The sequence below is a fragment of the Orycteropus afer genome, unplaced genomic scaffold (genome assembly GCF_000298275.1).
Source record: "Orycteropus afer afer isolate SDZICR_OR568_19922 unplaced genomic scaffold, OryAfe1.0 scaffold00059, whole genome shotgun sequence".
NCBI classification, from domain to species: domain Eukaryota; kingdom Metazoa; phylum Chordata; class Mammalia; order Tubulidentata; family Orycteropodidae; genus Orycteropus; species Orycteropus afer.
This window is the reverse complement of record NW_006921646.1, coordinates 6,552,413-6,570,405: the sequence shown is the minus strand read 5'-3', so window position 1 is coordinate 6,570,405 and position 17,993 is coordinate 6,552,413. Positions and strand designations below refer to the sequence as shown.

The 17,993-nt window shown below is 48.1% G+C and overlaps 1 protein-coding gene across 1 annotated transcript; it reads left to right on the top strand.

Annotated features, from left to right (window-relative positions):
* The first annotated feature begins 12,354 nt into the window (after nucleotides 1-12,354).
* On the top strand, nucleotides 12,355-16,939 carry CCDC167 (coiled-coil domain containing 167). The gene is made up of 4 exons (XM_042780751.1): nucleotides 12,355-12,453; nucleotides 14,775-14,869; nucleotides 15,285-15,337; nucleotides 16,836-16,939. The coding sequence occupies exons 1-4, from the start codon at nucleotides 12,355-12,357 to the stop codon at nucleotides 16,937-16,939; spliced, it is 351 nt and encodes a 116-aa protein (XP_042636685.1).
* The last annotated feature ends 1,054 nt before the right edge of the window (nucleotides 16,940-17,993 follow it).

The window sequence follows — 17,993 nt, the reverse complement described above, 5'->3', positions numbered from 1 at the left end:
GATTCTACATTATTCTTTAGGGTTGCATAGTATTCCATTGTGTGTATGTACCATAGTTTGGATATCCATTCCTCAGTTGATGGACGCCTAGGTTTTTTTTCTTTTAATTTTTATTGTACTTTGGGTGCAAATTTATATAGCAAACTTGTTTTACATTCAACAGTTCATGCACATCTGATTTCACGGCTCTGATTACCGACCCCAACCGTAAAAAACTCTCCTCCCCTCTCCCCCCTGTGACCACCCCCTCCCTATGCCCTTCTCATTCATGAATTCCTGTCTGCCCAGCTTTCCCTCTGTGTGAGTGCTACTACCCCTCTGGTGTCTCATGGTTCATTGATCCAAGGGGTGCATCTCCCTAGAGTAGGTGGGTGCATCAGCCTAGGTTAAGTGTTCTGTATGTAGGTCTTTCTGCTGTTGGGCTGAGAGCTAATCCATGTAAGTGAGTCCATTTCTAGGCCCGAAGGGTAACCCAGGGCCATAGTCTCAGGGGTTCCATCAGTCTCTCTGTGACCAGCAATTCTGGTCATTTTTGTGTTTTTTAATTTTGTTCCACCTTTTTCCTCCCACTCTATCCAAGATCTCCAGATTTGATTGCTGCCTTTCCGAGCAGTTGGCATTGGTAGCCGGGCACCATCTAGTTCTTCTAGTCTCTGGTCATGGAGGCTGAGGTCCTCGTGGTCCATCTTATCTTTGGACTAATTGTTTCCAGATAACTTTGATCTTCTTCACTCTTCTTTGCTCCAGAAGAGTGGAGACCAATAGTTGCATCTTAGATGGCCACTCAAAAGCTCTTAAGAGCCACGTTGCTACTCACCAAATTAGGTTGTAGAACAAAATTTTTATGAACTATGGGTGCCAGTTGAGTATAATGTCCCCAAGACTATGGTGCTGAGCCCCCAGGCCTGGTGATTCTCACAAGATGTTTGCTTGTCTCTGAGAAGTTACTCCAACCCTGTCTTTTGTTGCTTCTGTAATGTATGTGGCTAATTTTGTAGCACAAGTGCATATGTAAGATTATCTTCAGCCAAATCTATCCTTGGTCTGGGGTGTATTCCTGTTCACCTACCCCCATCTGCTCTTCTCACCTGTCTATGCATTAATTCGTATCCTGGTGTTTAGTGCTAGTGATACTGCAATATTGTGCATGTAATGGTATTTGCCTCTGTTTTCTATATCTTTGTATACATTTCAGTGTCTTTTGTTTCCCTGATGTCATCATGCTGGTCACAGACTCTTTCCATACCATTCCTCCCCTTACCCAAATTGACATGTGACCCCCAAATAGTCTGAGATTTTCCCTCCCATTCCCAGTAACCAAGAAAGTGAGTTTCCTTCCCTGAATAAATTTCCCTTTTTACAGCAGTGAGTTCATACAATATTTGTTCTTCTGTGATTGACTTATGTCACACAGCATAATGTCCTCTAAATTCATCCATGTTTCAAGATGATTTGTGTATTCTTCATTATTCTTTAAGGTTGCATAGTATTCCATTGTGTGCCAACTGAGCTTGATGTCCTCTGTGACTATGGTCCCAAGCCCACAGTGAGCTGGAGAGAGAGAATTTTTATTCTTATTCTTTAAGGTTGCATAGTATTCCACTGTGTGAATGTACCATAGTTTGGTTATCCAGTCATCTGTTAATGGGCATTTAGGTTGTTTCTATCTCTTTCCTATAGTGAATTGTGCTGCATTGAGCATGGGTGTGTATATGTCTGTTTGTGTTCTGTCTCTCACCTCTTTAGAATATTTCTAGTAATGGAATTGCTGGATCAAATGGTATTTTTATTTTCAGTTTTTTAAGGAAACACCATACCATTTTCCACAATGGTTGTACTATTTTGCAGTCCCACCAGCAGTGTATGAGAGTTCCAATCTCTCTGCAGTCTCACCAGCACTTATTTTCTGTCATGTTGAACTTTGCTGTTATTGCTGGGATGAGATGGTATCTTGTTGTTTTGATTTGCATTTCAGTAATGGCCAATGATTGGGAGCATTTCCTTGTGTGGTTGTTGGTCACCTCTATATCCTCTTCAGTGAGGTGTCTGTTCATGTCTCTTGCCCATTTTTGAATTGGGTGGTTTGTCTTTTGGGTGTTGAGGTGTTGAAGTTTTCTATAAATTTTGGAGATAATTCTCTTGTCTGAAATGTCATAGCCAAATATTTTTTCCCAATCTGTAGGTTCTCTTTTTACCCTTTTGAAGAAGTCTTTAGATGCACATAAGAACTTAATTTTTAAAAGGTCCCAGTCATCTAGTTTCTCTTCTGTGGCCTGTGCATACTGAGTTATGCTTGATACTCTATTTATGCCATAAATTAGGGCCCCTAGATTTGCCCCTATTTTATCTTTGATGAGCTTTGTAGTTTTGGGTTTTACATTTAAGTCTTTAATCCAGCTTGAGTTCGTTTTTGTATATAGGGTGAGATATGAGTCTTGTTTCATTTTTCTACAAGTAAATATCCAGTTTTGCCAGCACCATTTGTTAAAGAGGTTATCTCTCCTCCATTTAAGGAGTTTGGGGCCTTTGTCAAAGATCAGCTGTCCCTAGATGGATGGGTCTATTTCTGAGTTTTCGATTCTGTTCTATTGGTCTATGTCTCTATCATTGTACCAATACCATGCTGTTTTGACTACTGTGGCTGTATAGTAGGTTTTGAGATCCGGGAGTGTGAGACCTCCTACTTTTTCTTCTTCAGCAGTGCTTTGCTTATCCAAGGCCTCTTTCCTTTCCATATGAAATTAGTGCTTGGTTTTTCCATGTCCTTAAAAAATGTTGATGGAATCTGGATTGGGATTGCATTGAAAGTGTAGATTGCTTTAGGTAGTATTGACATTTTCACAATATTCAGTCTTCCTATCCATGAACAAGGCATGTTCTTCCATTTATGTAGATCCCTTGTAGTTTCTTATAGTAGTGTTCTGTAGTTTTCTTTGTGTAGGTCATTTGGGTGCCTGGTAATATTTATTCCTAAGTATTTTGTCTTTTTAGTAGCTATGGTAAATGGTATTTTGATTTCCTTATTTCCTTTTCAGAGGCCTCTCAGGGACTCCTTTTCTTATTAGTAACCTGTATAACTCATTTGCATTCTTCCCCCTTGGCTTTACTCAACTGTCTTGTTTGGGCTTTAGTTTTCTCATAGGTAACATGAAGACTTGAAGATCATCAGGGGTTACAAACTCACTGACTGTGGTCCTAATACAAATCTCAGATGTCTTTTGTTGGGCCAACACATTGTTTAAAGTGTTTTGAATTTGGAGGAATACCTAGGTGGTACAAATGTGCTCAGCTGCTAACCAAAAGGTTGGAGGTTCTAATTCACCCAGCGACACTTCGGAAGAAAAGCCTGGTGATCTACTTCTGAAAAATCAGCCATTGAAAACCCTATGAGCACAGTTCTACTCTGACACACATGGCCTCACCAGGAGTCAAAATCACCTTGACAGCATTGTTTCTTTAATTTGGAAGGGTATGTACTTGCCTAGTGCTTTATTATGAGTCCGATTAGCCTGTTTATACCAATCTAGACATTTATATTTGTCATCTTGGTCTCTAGCATTACTTTTTGGTTGGGTATTCTTGGGTTTGAAATCTGTAACTTGTGTACCTTAGAAAAAGCCTGGCATCTGTCTGGCTGTGTCCCCACCTTCTCCATTGCCCCCAGTGGGTCTGAGTATTGAAGGTACACTGATGCTCAGTAGCAGTAGATACTGTCCTCTTATTAAAAGTCATGTGCTCTGAGCTGATGAAGTGATGATTTAATCAAAAATGTTTGTTAATCTTACGAGTGCAATAAAAACCCCACAAGTGAGTGATCTCAGCACCTGCAAACAGTTTTCACTTGTAATGAAGTAATTCTGAGCAGGCGGCACTCACCCTGTGGGCTGGCTTGGGCCAGCTGTACTGAGCACTCACCTCCCAGGACAACCAAGGCATCTTTAGGATTCCCTCCCTCCTTCTTGGCTCCTCTTGAGGCCTTTTTGTCCAACTCATTTGCCACCTTCTGAGATCTGAGAGTTGAAAAAATAGCTGTGAGTTTTAGCTTCTGAGAGGTTATTCTGAATGGTAAGAGAGAATTTTAGGCAGTCCTCGGGTTACTAACTACAAACATCCAGACTTGTGGACAACTTGTCTTTGCCCTTAATGTTATATAAATTTGCCTTCACTTTGAAACGATTGAAGCAACCCCTACTGGCAACAAATTCTTCATCACAAACACCTTCACATGCTGCACATGCAGCTTTTAAATGACTGATTCTTGTACCAAAATAAGACTGAGGGACTGTATGCACTTTGTGGTAGTTAAGGTTATCTGTCAACTTGGCTGGGCCTGGTTTTGAGTGGCTGGGCAGCTGAATGTAGTTATTCCTCATGATTAGACTGGTAATCAACTCCATGGTGGAATCTACTGTGAGCAACTGAGTAGCTGCCTTAGGGATGTGGTCTGCTCCCAGTATATAAGAAGCAGCTTTGAAAAAGGTCTCTGGCTTTTTGGCACATCTGGATCCTGCATTTGGTCAGGTCTTCATACTAGTGGTCTGCCATGTTGCTTGATAATCTTGGGACTGTGCCATTTTACTTGTGGACCTTGTGTTTGTCAGCTTCAGTAGTCAGCAGCTGAGTCAAGAGAAGCCTCCAGTTTCAGTGGGCGTGGGCCAGGAGCAAGAGGCAGAACTGAAGCCCAAGGTCGAGGGGACTTCATCCAGCCCCTAGAGCTGGCACTTTGAACTTGGACTTCTGGCCTCCTGAACTGTAAGAAAATAAATCCCTGTTTGTTCAAGCCATACATTTGTGGTATTTTCTGTTAGAGCAGCACTAGAGAACCAAAACACACACCTGTTCCGACTTAGCTACAAATTCAACTTAAAGATGCATTTAGGGACGAATCTCTTTTATAACCTGAGGACTGCCTGTATAGTTCAGGTGAGAAATTACCAGCAGCCCTGGTACTGATTTTAATGTTGTGTGAAAGGAGGGAAAGATTGTATTTCAGTCTAAACAGGAAGATTCTGGCTAAGAGAAAGGTTCATTTCAATCTAAACTGACAGGAGGATCTCGCTGATGTGAAACCTATTTATATTTTAAAATCTCTGACAGTAATGAACTCTTATGTTGCTGTTGCACTTTTCTTGCATAGCTGGACCTCTCAACCTTGTGTCTTCAGGTATTGCAACAGCCAGTTGGTCCTAACTGGATGCAGTATGTTAGCTGACAACTTGAAGGAAAACTTGGTTGGACCTGGTCCCTAGTACAAAAATCTCTCCATTTGGAAAGCTTTAGGCTACAGATACAGAAAATGATATTTTTCTCATAACAAGAAGTTTAGAGGTGGATGGCTACTGGAGTGGATCAACAGCTCAGCTATGTCAGGGCAGGTATTTCTGCATTCTTAGTCATTCCCTCACAGTCACAAGATGGCTATCATAACTCCAGGCATCATATCCAGTATTAAGGCAGGAAGAAGGGGAAGGAAGCAGCAAAACTATTTGTCTCTTTTGTCAGGAAAGCAAAAGCCTTCCTAGGAGTCTTCTCTGTTGACTTCTAGAACATCTCATTAGCCAGGACTGGGTCACGTGGAGGCTAGAGAAGCGTCTGTTGAGCTCTTCCGGCCTCTGTGGTAGGTAGAGGTGGACAAAAGAGAAGGGGTTGGAAATCATTGTTCGCTTGGCCAACAAACAGTATGTGCTATAAGGTTAAAAAAAAAAAAAAAAGTTAACGGAGTCATTTAAAATTCACTGGAACTCTTGCCAGGAACAGAGGCCAGGGTCCGTGACATCTAGGGAGGGGTGGTAGGTTGAGGAGAGAAAATGGACTAGGCCAGGATGGGCACCCGGAAGAAAGGAGACTGTTTGTTGTGGTTGTTGTTGGGTGCCATTGAGTCGTCTCTGACTCATAGCGACCCTATGTACAACAGAACGAAACACTGCCCAGTCCTGTGCCAGCTCCACAATCCTTGCAATACCTGAGCCCATCATTGCAGCCACTGTGTCAATCCATCTTGTTGAGGGCCTTCCCCTTTTTTGTTTGACCCTCCACTTCTCCTTCTCCAGGGAATGGTCCCTTCTGACAACATGACCAAAGTAGGTGAGACAAAGTCTGGCCATTTTCACTTCCAAGGAGCATTCTGGCTGCACTTCTTCCAGGACAGATTTGTTAGTTCTTTTGGCAGTCCATGGTACTTTCAGCATTATTCACCAATACCACAACTCAAAAGATCAACTCTTCTTCAGTCTTTCTCATTCATTGTCCAGCTCTCCCATGCATATGAGGCGATTGAATATACCATGGCTTGGGCTAGGCGCACCTTAGTCTTCAAGGAGGTATCTTTGCTTTTCAGCACTTGAAAGAGGTCTTTGGCAGCAGATTTGCCCAATACTATACGTCATTTGATATTTTGACCCAGTGCTATACATCATCTGATATCTTGACTACTTAAAAGGAAAGGAGACTTGACACTTATAATTATTTCAGCCACTAAACTGTTAGCTCCATGAGGGCAAGGAGGGGCAGAAGCACTAAGTGTAGATGGAGACAGCCTTGGTTCAGGAACAGGCTGTGCTTAAGGCTGGGGAAGTTACTGATCTGACATAAAGGACAGAAACAGCTTAGAGGACCATCAACAAAGTTTTGCCAAATTGGCTTCAGTGGCAGGAGGCGGCAGTTGAACCTGTGACGCTGACATCTGGGTCAAGTTGAGGGATCCGGTGGTCAGAGGTTAGGAGGCCACAGTGGAACAGGCAGGTAGATGCCACCTTGCTGGAGAGCCACCTGGCCAGGGCCTGGGTGGAAGGCTCATGCCGAGATTGTTCAGGGGCCACTGACCCTTAAATGAGCCTCAACTGCTGCCAGGTGCAAGTGACAGGTCACCATTGGGCAGGTGATTTCTCTTGGCAGCCTGCATCTAGCTCCGCTCCACTTGACGGGGGTCAGGAGACTAAAACCTCATTACCTAACACGGCTGGATGTCAGCATGTGTGGAGTGGCTGTTTGCCAGCATCTTAATTAATGAATTCATAAGGCACGGAGTGGATGCCAGTTCTTGAAAAGTGCTTTGAGCCTTTCAGCAGTGAAGAAGGTTTTGGTAATTTATCAAAAAATATATATTGGGGGAAAGAAGGGAAAACAAACCCTGAAGAACGTTCCAGCCTAGGGACAGCTGAAGGCTTCAGGAAAAGCCCAACGGGGGCTCTACTTCAGAAGCACTCAGGCTCAACCTTGCATCAGCATACTGAAGGAAGGGCTCCCGCTGGTGTGGGCCTTGGCAGGGCCCGCAAGTTCCTGACCTGAGGAAGGAGGGGCTGAGACTCCCTAGAAATGACAGGCTATTCTGGCTCTTCCTGAAAATTGTTGACTGAAGAGGTTTACTCAGCCTGGCAAAGAAACTGCTCACGGGGCCTGATAACTGGGAGCCATGGGCAGAGGTTTGTGTTCTGCCCTGACAGATCCCTAAGCTGCCTCCACCATAAAAAAAACCCTAAGGAGTGTCAGGGTAATCCGTCCCTTGAGATTTGAGGCAGGTCACCTGGAAAATCAATGCCTGTGCCTCAGCTATGTTGCCTGCAGGCCCCAGATGGAAAGCCCAAGCTCTGCTTGCCAGAGTCTACCTGGGCAGGGCACTGGCATCTTACCCATTGCAATACATGTCCTGGGGCCTCCCCTACGTGGGAAAATGAGTGGCTTTCCAGAATTCCACTTCCCTGGCTGCTGGGGTTGGAGATGAAACAGCTGACCCCAATCTACATTGTGAATTAGCAAGTAAAAAGGATCCCCATTGGGAAAAAGAGGGTTTGTCTTGCCCAACTAGCTGGCTATTTCCTTCTGGCAACTGGTAGCTTTTGTGTGAATTTTGGGGGGTGCCCTGGTAGTTTAAGCGATGGGGGAGGCTGCCTGGGATGTTGTGGAAGAGGGGAGTTGGAGGGTAATTGCTGCTCTGTGAAGAGAGATGCTGAGGTCCTGTTTCCTCAGTCTCAAAGCAAACAGATTTCAATCAAGTTCTTCCCTCACAGAGAGTATCTATTATGTGGACAGAGACCAAGCAAAGCCCTTGTACAAGATTATTCAGAGCAGAGAATCTGTTGAAACCAGATCAACAGGCTTAGATGGGCTTCAGCTAGAACGTGGAAATGACTTTGTTCCATAGAATGCTTCTTTGTCATCAGTGTTGTCATGAGAGGTTTTGAAAAATAACTTGAAGTGGTGGAAAAAATGCCAGCTTTGAGGTAGAAGAAACCAGATTCAGACCCCCAGTTCTGCCACTTCACAAAACACAACGTGGGGCAAGTTGCTGAAAATCTCCAGGTCTGGAATTGGCTCCTCAGTAACATGGGGACAGTCCCTACCTGTCTTGCAGGGTTGATGTAAATATTAGCTAGCATACAAAGGCTGCCCACAAACTGCCTAACCCAGAGTATTAGTGTGGAGGTTGTGGCTTGAGCTGGTGGTTCTTAATTTCTGGGTGTAGTGTGGTGGCTAAGAGCAAGACCCAGACAGCCTGGCTCCCCTACTTACTACGTGTGTGACCCTGGACAAGTTACCTCATCTCCATGTGCCCAGGTTTCCTCATGTATAAAATATGGATACTGATATGACTACCCAGGTCATAGGGTTACTGTGAGCACTGTGTGAGTTAATAAATATAAAACGCTGGAATAGCACCTGGCACACGGTACATGGTGTAGAAGTGTTGGCTGCTACTGTTACTGCTGTTTCATTCTGTGTGGACTTCAGGCTTCAGGACGATGCTTTGACTCATGCTGTGTCACCCATGATACCTAAGACTCTATGACTTGGGCTTGGCTCAGGTACCCTGACACCATGCTCTTTAGTAGGTTGAGACATGGTGTCAGTGCCCAGCAAGGCCCTGACAGATGCAGAGTGCACCCAATGACCATGGCCTGACCTCTGAGGCCACCCATTCCAGCAGCTCTGTCACTTGCTGGCCAGCAGCTCCTGAGAGCAAAGCAGGCAAGACAAAGACTGGCTGCCTAAAGCAGAAAGCAAGCAGAATGACTAGTGTGGCCTACAGCCAAGCGCTGAGGGTACCTTCTGCCCTTTCCAGTCTGGCCCTAGATTGTGACTCCTTAGGGAGTGGGTGGGGAGCTCTGTATGGACACCATTCATTACCCTTCCATGGGAGGATAGCCTGTGGCTTGTGCTTGTTAGAAGAATAAAAGCTGCAGCCAGGCCCCCAGTGGCAGCCAGACCCTGGAGCTGCACCCTCTGTAGGCTTGGCCTGATCAGTGCATTGGGGCAGTTGTCCTGCAGGAGCTGGAGACAGGTGCCCTGTCCCCAAAGAGGCCTCATTCGGGGCTTTGATTCCTGGAGACTTCACCATCCAGAAAAGATGCCTCATGGGGATTTCAGAGGAATTTTACAGTTTCTTTTAACACAGTGGTTTTATGGCATATAGGACCCCAGGGAGACTTCCCTAAAGCTCTGAGAATAAGGTGTTATTCCCCAAGTCAGGTGGCCGAGGGGATTTTGCTCTGGCTTGGGGCTCCTGAGTTGGCAGCTGAGGAACCCCCCCACACACACACATACATACGACACACTCTTCCAAGCCCTACGGAGTACCAGGTCAGAGCTGCATCTGTGTGGAAGGGGCCCTTGATGAAGCCTTTGGGAAGAGCCCTTGTCCCTGATGACTGGGAATAAAGAAACCCTTTCTGCCCTTGGTTCCTGCCAGCAGGAGCGATGGCACCACTTGGCTAGGTTAGGGCCTTGTCCCCACCTCTCAGGCCCACAATGCAGCTTCTGCCAACCTTGACTGCCGGGCTGACTTGGGTCTTTCGGTTCTTCTGCAGGAAGCACCCCCACCTCTGTGGGGATCCTTTGGTCCCATACTTCATCTCTTCACTGAGCCTCCTCTACCCACTATACCTTCCTTCTAGGCCTCAAGTGCCCAGTTTCACTTGGATAATGAAAGGCAGTGGGTCTCATCCTGCTTGGCACCAGAATCACTTGTGGACTTTTTGTTGTTGAAATGCACTTACTGGACGCCAGCTTCCTGTGGACCTACCGCTCCCTTCCACTTAAGAAGGATGTTCCTTCCACCTTATGTGCCTCTTTTTTTCCTCCCTTTTCTTCCCTCCTGCCTTGGCTTCTACCCTGCAGCCCCAGAGGTACTTTTAGCCTGAAGGGCTGGAAGCCTGGAATCATGGCTCCATGTGGTAGTGAAGAGTGCATGGGCACTAAACAGGCGCCTCTTCTCTGCCACTCACTTTGTCACTTAATTCTGTGCCTCTCTTTCCTCAGGTGTAAAACAAAGATAATGATGTTTCATGTCTCAAAGAGTTGTTCTGAGGATAATACAAGGCAAAACACGAAAGGTGCTTACAGTAGTGCCCAACACAGTAAGAGCTCAATAAAAGTTTTTGGTATCATTACTGTCAGACAGTGGTTTTCACTGGAACTTTGGGGGAATAAAAAGGAAAACAAGTTAATCTGTAGCAAGAGTAAGAGAGAGATGTGGGGGTGTAAGGTAGAGCAGACTCTCCATTGGTTACTGACTGGCAGCACTGGGAAAGGGAGTCCCTCTGGCTCAGTTTAGGGCCAGTCCTCTAAGGCTATGCTGGGGTTCAGCAGTGAGGGGCCCCCAGGTAGACCAACAGAACAGCAGTGCTTCTGTGGGCCAGACAGTCTAGCTGGCTCAGGCACACAGCATGCTGGGAACCTTATGATCCTGCAGTGGTGGTGGTGGTGGTGGTGGTGGTGGTGGTGGTGTGGTGGTGGTGGCTCTGACCCTTGCACTTCTAGGATCATCCTGACCTGTCTTCTTGCTCTGGTCCTTCCAGCTGGTGGCAGGTTGCAAGCTGAAGACTACAGATTGCATTAGCTAATCTGCAAAATACATAATCTCAGTGCATGCGGTTCAGAGTTGACAGGAAATCCAACTGGAGACCTCCTTGGAGGCCCTCTTTCTCACCTTGCTGGACCTGTATGCTAGGCCAGCTCCACTCTGCAGGTACCACTGCCGACCCCAGTCACAACTAAAAGATGCAGCCGTCCTTCCCCTCCCTCCCTGCCTGCATTCTCTGCAGCCAGGAGGTCACCCAGAGTCTTTGCACCCATTATTACAGCTGCCCCAGAGCCAGCTTCTGCTTAAGCAAGCACTGCAGGGTATATGATTGCCAGCTCCCAGAACCAGGCTGAGCTGGGGACCCAGTGGGTCACCCAGAGGGTGGGTTTGTGTTCTGTACAAGAGTTTTCTGCCACTCTAAGCCTCCCCTAGTGTGGACCACATCAAGCAGCTGGGTGATAAATAAGGGGAACTTGCTATTTAGAAGAGAATCAGAGAGAGCTGTCAGCAGGTCATAAATATTCATAGAGGGAGGTTAGAACTTGAATCCCTAAGACCTTGATTTGTGTTCGCCTGCTTAAGCCTCATTAAAAAGTGGTAAAAGTAAGTGGGGATATTCAGTGGACCTGAGGTTAAATTGGTCTTGTTCATATAAAGGCCTCCAGCTGCCTGCTCCATAGGCCTTGCCCAGAGCATGATGGCAGATTGGCTTGGCCACTTGTGGTTTGCCAACATCAATTTTAAGATTATGCTTAGCATGAGTTCCTAGCTTCGCTGTGGGCTAATACCACTTGTTTGGGCACCTGGTAGCCTTCCAGAGGTGTTTAGGGATGAAAACCTCCAAGCTACTCTCTCCCTAGAAAGACATGCAAAGGAACAGCTGGCCCAAGGAGTTAACAGGGAAAAAGCTAACCTAGGACAAAGATTTGTAATGGGTTATCTGAAAAGTGTACAATCTATGTGCATGTATAGTTGCTTCTAGTTTCTATGGGCATGAAGGAAGGATTTCAGACTGCAGATGGTACAGGAGACCTAAACCATCTGTCCCTAGCAGGGCTTTGAACCAATGCATTCCAGTTTGACCTCCTGCTGAGAATTTGCATTTCTACCCCAGATGTACTGAATCAGATTCTACATCTTAACCACATATACATTAAGCATCACCTGGGGATCTTGTTGACAATGTAGACTCTGATTCAATGTGTCTGAGGTGTTGGACAGGCAAATTCTCAGCAGGGGGTCAAACTGGAATGAGCTAGGTAGAAGCCCTTGGTCTTCAGTCCCTTGGCCCCACTCATTCCTCTACAGCTACAAAGATTGCTGTGGGCCCAAAGTGGTGGACACAAAGAGAAGACAGATGGCTACCTCACCCTCTAGGATAGGAGCTACAATCTGAGGCATCCTCAGGGCCAGGCAGGTCACATGCGGAGTGGGGCCAACCTGTGGACTAGACATGACCTGTAGGTTGCCAGTTTATGTCATCTGTCCTAGGGGCTCCTGGACTTTGGGGAAAGATAAGGTTTGGACACACACAAGTGAGGAAAACACAAGTGAGTATGTCGGCTCAGTCTGATGAGATGAGGACAGATGAATGCGTTGGGATGGAGGGTGGTACCCTTCCAGTCAAGGGCAGCACTAAAGGCCTCATGACAGAGGTAGAGAGAGTTTCACGTTCAGCTTTGTTTGGGACTCAGTGTGGGATGTGGTGCCCTGATTGCTGTTTTGACATCCTGGAAATAGCAAGTGTCAGAGTTCTGCAGGGCTGGGCTGTGTTGGGGAATGCTGTGTAGTCCTGAAGCTCCTGCTCCTCCCAGCTCCACTAACCATCACATCAGAGTGTTCCTCTTCCCGGAACCTGGCTGTCCATGTTCATTGTCCTGCAGTGCCTCCCCAGGCACAGCCCCCATCTCCTGACAGGGGCTGTTTCCCAGGATGGCCCTCCCTTTGGTGCCCATTAGCAGAGAAATGACACAATTAACCAGGCAGTTAACTCAAGGCTCTGCTGTTGCTCCCTCCCACAGGGCCCCCCTTGAGGAGCTGGAGTTGGCAGAGGACTGAGGCTGCAAGAACAGGGTAGATGAGGTGTCAGCTGGGCTGGGCCCAGGGAAGAGGTGGTGGCTGATCCAGAAGTGGTCTGGGTGGGCGCTGGCTGGGGAGAGGGACAGCAGGCAGTTAAGAAACACCAGAGACTTAGACCGCAGCTAGCCCAGGGCTCTGACTGCACCCCTCCCTGCCTTCCCAGAGTCACTGCAGCCATTGATTACCTTCTCTGCAGGGGACACTCCAGAAATGAGGCAGATAAAGAGAGGGGGCTTCTCTTTGACTGAGGTGCTGGCCATTCTATTTGGGGATCCTGTTTTCCTATGGAGGAAATATTTCCTATCCCTCCCAGGAATGCAAGAGCTCTGGTGGCATAGTGCCTAAGGCATCTGATTGCTAACCAGAAGGCTAGCGGTTCAAACCCACCAGCCACTCCTCGGAAGGAAGGTTGGGCAATCTACTTCCATAGTGACACTGCCTCGAAAACCCGAGGAGGGGTTGCTATGAGTCAGATCCAACTCGATGGCAGTGAGTTTATTTTTTTTCCCCCCAGGATTATGGTGGAGTAGTGAAGTCAGAAATGGAAAGCAGGCATTACAGAAACCCCAAAGTACAATTTAGTCAGCTACTGAGGGACAGAGGCCCCTCTGAGCCTTCCTCCACCTACCCTGGGCTCCCACCAGCAGGGCAGAGGTGGACTAGGAGCAGGCCCAGAGAGATGGCCAATTAGATAGATACCTGGTGACTGAGTCAGACAGACACACGGTCATGGAGAGAGAGGTTTTCATACCCAAACACTTGATGGCAGAACTAGGCTTGGACAACCTAACCCAGTACCTTCTAAAAAATTTCTGCACAACTTGGATTACTTCCTAAGAACACATCGGAAATTATATTCAAAATAAATGGAAGGACTGTACTTTTGGCAACCGTCATTTCAGGAGTGTAGGTGGTTTGCCCCACGAGTTACTTCTGCCTCCCTCATGGGCAGTATTTTTGCACAAGAACCAAATCAAAAAGAAGCAGAAGTGTTTATGAGTTGCATTTTTTTCCCACTCAGTAATTTTTATGGATTCTCATGAGAAAAATATTAAGATGAAACATGTCAATACCTATGCTTTCTGGCCCCTAGATTTCTAATCCTCTGCCCCTTGGGTATGTGCCTGGGAGCCACAGTGTCCCTGGGGGCAAGTGTGTGCTGTGCCCAGAGCTCTGGTTACTTCTGTTGAGGCCCCCCTGGGACATCGTGCTGGGGAGTCAGAGCTGACTGAGGGGCTGGTCCCTGCCCACCCCCAACCACATGTGGCCTAGAGGATCAGAGCAGTTGTGAGACCTTGTGGAGCCCAGAGCTGAACCACGGTGTGGAGGGTGGTGAAGGACAGCAAAACAGATGCTCTGACTGAGACTATGGCCCCTAGCTGCCCTTCAGGTCTGGGATTGAACCCACACCTGTGGTTTCCAGCCACACAAAGAACAGGCAAGTGAGTTAAACATTTACCTCAAGTAGACACACACCCTGGAGAGAACAATCATGGGAGAAGGAAGGGCTGCTTATGCACAGGGAGACAGCTCAGGGTGCAGAAGAGTATGGAGGGATGGACACTGGGAAGAGGTAACTATGGGGAGGAAGTGGGAGGGGAGCTGTTGCATTGTAAATTTTGGTCAATGACATGAGACAAAGTATATGTGAACTGCTGTATGAAAAGTGAATTTACTCTGTAAATCTTCACCCAAATCAAAATAAAATTAAAAAAAAAAACAAAACAGATGCTCTGGGGAAGGATGCTGAGGCGCCTTGCCAAGAAGATTAGTGTGGGCCTTGGGAGGAGGGACCTGTCCTAAGACTCTGAGATGCTCCCTCCTCCAACCCAGGGTTTTAGAACCAGAAACACTATTGGCTTTGCAGTGTACTGTTTCAGATCGTGTACTGTTTCAGATCGACGGGCTGGAGGAGAAGCTGTCACGATGTCGGAGGGAACTGGAGACTGTAAGCGACAGGCTCTATGGGGTGGAGCTGAGCCCAGAAGCCAGGTAGTACTCCTGCCCCGCCCCCTCACCTTCCCTTGCCTCCCACATCTATGCTGGGTCCTCAAAGCCTAAGCCTGAGGCTGGGGGTCTGGGGCCCTCGCTGAGGAGCTTCCATCCTTACAAGCCTCTCTCCTACCCTGCCCCAGATTTTATTCTGCCTCTTCTCAGCAGAACCCTGGGGCATTCACTGGCTTGGGCCTTGGTGTTCACCTGCCCCCCGATTATGGGGCACCCATACACTGGTGTGCTTTATTATCTCCAAAGCAAATTTCCACCTGCCTACTCTCCTGTCGGCTGTGGAGACCTAAGCCCCTGTCCTCCTTGTCTAGCCAGCTCCATATACCTGTCTTGGTGTGCTGGCTGCCCTTCAGGTGGGAAGAATGGGGCTTGAGCCATAAAACGCTCTCCTCCCTTACAGGAGGTCTCTGGAGAAGGAGAAGAAGAGTCTGATGAGCAAAGCCTCCAACTATGGTAAGAAATTTCTTTGAAGTTACCACTCCCAACCTCTAGTCCCCAGAGTTGGGAGGGGTTCAGTCAGCCCAGGGAGTCTGGCAAGGTGGCAGGGAGCTGGCCTCCAGGAGGCTGTAGGAATCCATTGTAGGCCCAGCAGCAGCAGCCTTGGAGGCATCCCCAGCCTGGGAAGACAGTGGGTTTGTTCAAGGGAAGGAAGAGAGATGGCTTGTCTGGGAACCTCTTCTCCCCTTTAGCAGCCAGGTCCAGAGACTTACACCCACACAGACTCCCGCCCCTTGAAAACCCTGCAACCTGAGGGAGTGAAGGGAGTGGGGCTTCCTGCTAGGGCAGCAGCAGGACTCCTGTGGGTGAAGCAATGCTGCCACCTTCTGGGCATTGGGAGCAGAGCCAGGTAGAGCCCAGGCAATGGAGCTAGAGGGGCGGGGGTGGCTGCTGGTCACCTGCAGCCCCTGGCCTTAGGCCTCAGATGCCAGAGAGGAAAACAGTCTGCAGGAGGTTCCTCAGACTTGCCTGTTCTATTCTACCTTGGGGTGGGGGTGGGGGTGGGGGTGGGGGTGAGGACAGGAACCAAGCCTGGCCAAGAATTGGCCCCAGAATAGTCCAGATGGCAGGGAACCTCCCAGAGGGAACAATCTGAAACAACACTGTAAGCACTGAGTACACACATAGATACACAAGCCCTTGTAATTTTACATGGCTGGACCCAGGGCACCCTGGCTCCAGGCTTAGACTGGCCTGCCCAGGCTGGTTGCAGGGGTCTCCATCCCTGCAGGTAGGGCTGAGACATCGGTTCTCCCTCAAGCCTAGCAATGTTTATTAACAAACCCACAACCGCTACTCAATTTAGTCTTCACAAAGTATCAGCTGCCTGAGTGTCACATGAAGGAGATGATTAGATATAAGCATGGCTGCAAAATAATGGGACTGACTTCCTCTAGGGTCAAGATAGTGCCTTGTAGGCACAAACTGCCTCCTCTTGGCACCCCTAGCTCCTGGCTTAGCTAGGCACCCGGCAGAGGCAGGGGCTCAGGGAACCTCTGTAACGAAGCACCAATGGTGTGGCACCATCCTGCACCTGCCCCATTGTCAGGCCCAAGGAGGCATCTGCCCTCAAATCTTGTTGGACAGATGAGAACCCCAGAAGGATAAGCATCACAGCCCACACAGTGATGAGGCAAGAGGATCACCTTGTGATCACGTGCCACTCCTAGCCTGGCTTTCAGGTGCAGCCTTTTTGGTGACACCTCACAGATCCCATCCTCAATCTAAACTGCATTTGAAGAGAAATGGTTGAGACTTTATTAGGCTGGAACCCATAACCAAAAAGATGTGAGCATCCGGGAAGATCAAGGAGGATCGATCACTTTTATGGATAAGGAAGGAGGCCCTCAGCATGTGTGTACCCATTTGTTGACAAGAGAAGGGGAGAGAGAGGCAGATGAGAGCCAGAGGGGTCCGAGCTACCTTTTCCATCACACCACTCATTATCTTCCAGAGAAGGAGCTCAAGTTGCTTCGGCAAGAGAACCGGAAGAACATGCTGCTCTCTGTGGCCATCTTCATCCTCCTGACCCTCATCTATGTCTACTGGACCATGTGAGCCTGGGATTCCCCACAGCCAGTGCAGGCTGCTCTCAGCTTCCTGTCAGGACCAAGCAGACCCTTTAAGCCTCAAGAGGACCAAGGTGCTAAGAGCACTTCCCCACCTAGACAATTGAGTGTGGTCTCCTGTCGCCCAACCTTTGGGAACCAGGCCTGGCCCAGCCCCTCTGGCCTCCCTGGCCTGCCACGGGGCCTGGGTCTCCAGAAAGACCTTATGCTGGCTCCTCCCAAAGCCCAAGGGAGAGGCAATAAAGAGTGCCAAGCTGCTCCTGTCTGCTGAGTAAATGTTATGGTCTGACTGTAGCTGGGGACAGTGGCGGGAGCATTTGGGAATCAAGGAGGAAGAGATGTTTAAGGGAAAGCTCTTGGCTTAGAACTCAGCAGGAAGAGAATATAGGGTGCTGCAAAGATGAGCCTCCACTTACATGGCGAATAAGGAGAAGCGGGAAGTATTTTCTAAGCCACAACTATGCCAGGAGACACTTTCAAAGCTTAGATATTAACGGGGCCACCAGGCAGACACTGCACCTGCCCCTGACCACTCACCCACACATACATACACACACACCCTGCATATGCACACTACCTTGCCCCCCAGTCATTGCCACTGCCTGTAATTACGGCAGAAAAAAATGTAGCCTGTGCAGTGAAGGGAGACTTGGGGACATGAAGTGGTCATGAGGAGGTCCCAGGAGAGTACGGAATTCATCCATCTTTGAGAGGCAGGCAAGGCTGGTGAGGCCTCACAAAGAGTGGGCAGCAAGAACCATGGTAATGACCAGACAGACTTATGATGACAGTAGCCAGTAAATCAGGCAGGTTTGCAGGGAGCAGTGGTAGGGTGGGACAGAGCCAGAGCAGGGGAACAAGAGCTGCAGACACAGTCATCACCCACTGCCCCTGTGTATACCCCCAAACCCACCCCTGTTCCAGGCCAGGGAGGTGGGGGAGCAGGAGGCTGGAGCACAGCAGAGCCTGTCAAGGGCTTGGGCTACTGATTAAACCAATTAAATAAGGAAAGGAGTTGCCCCAGGGAACTAAGGGCTGTGAAA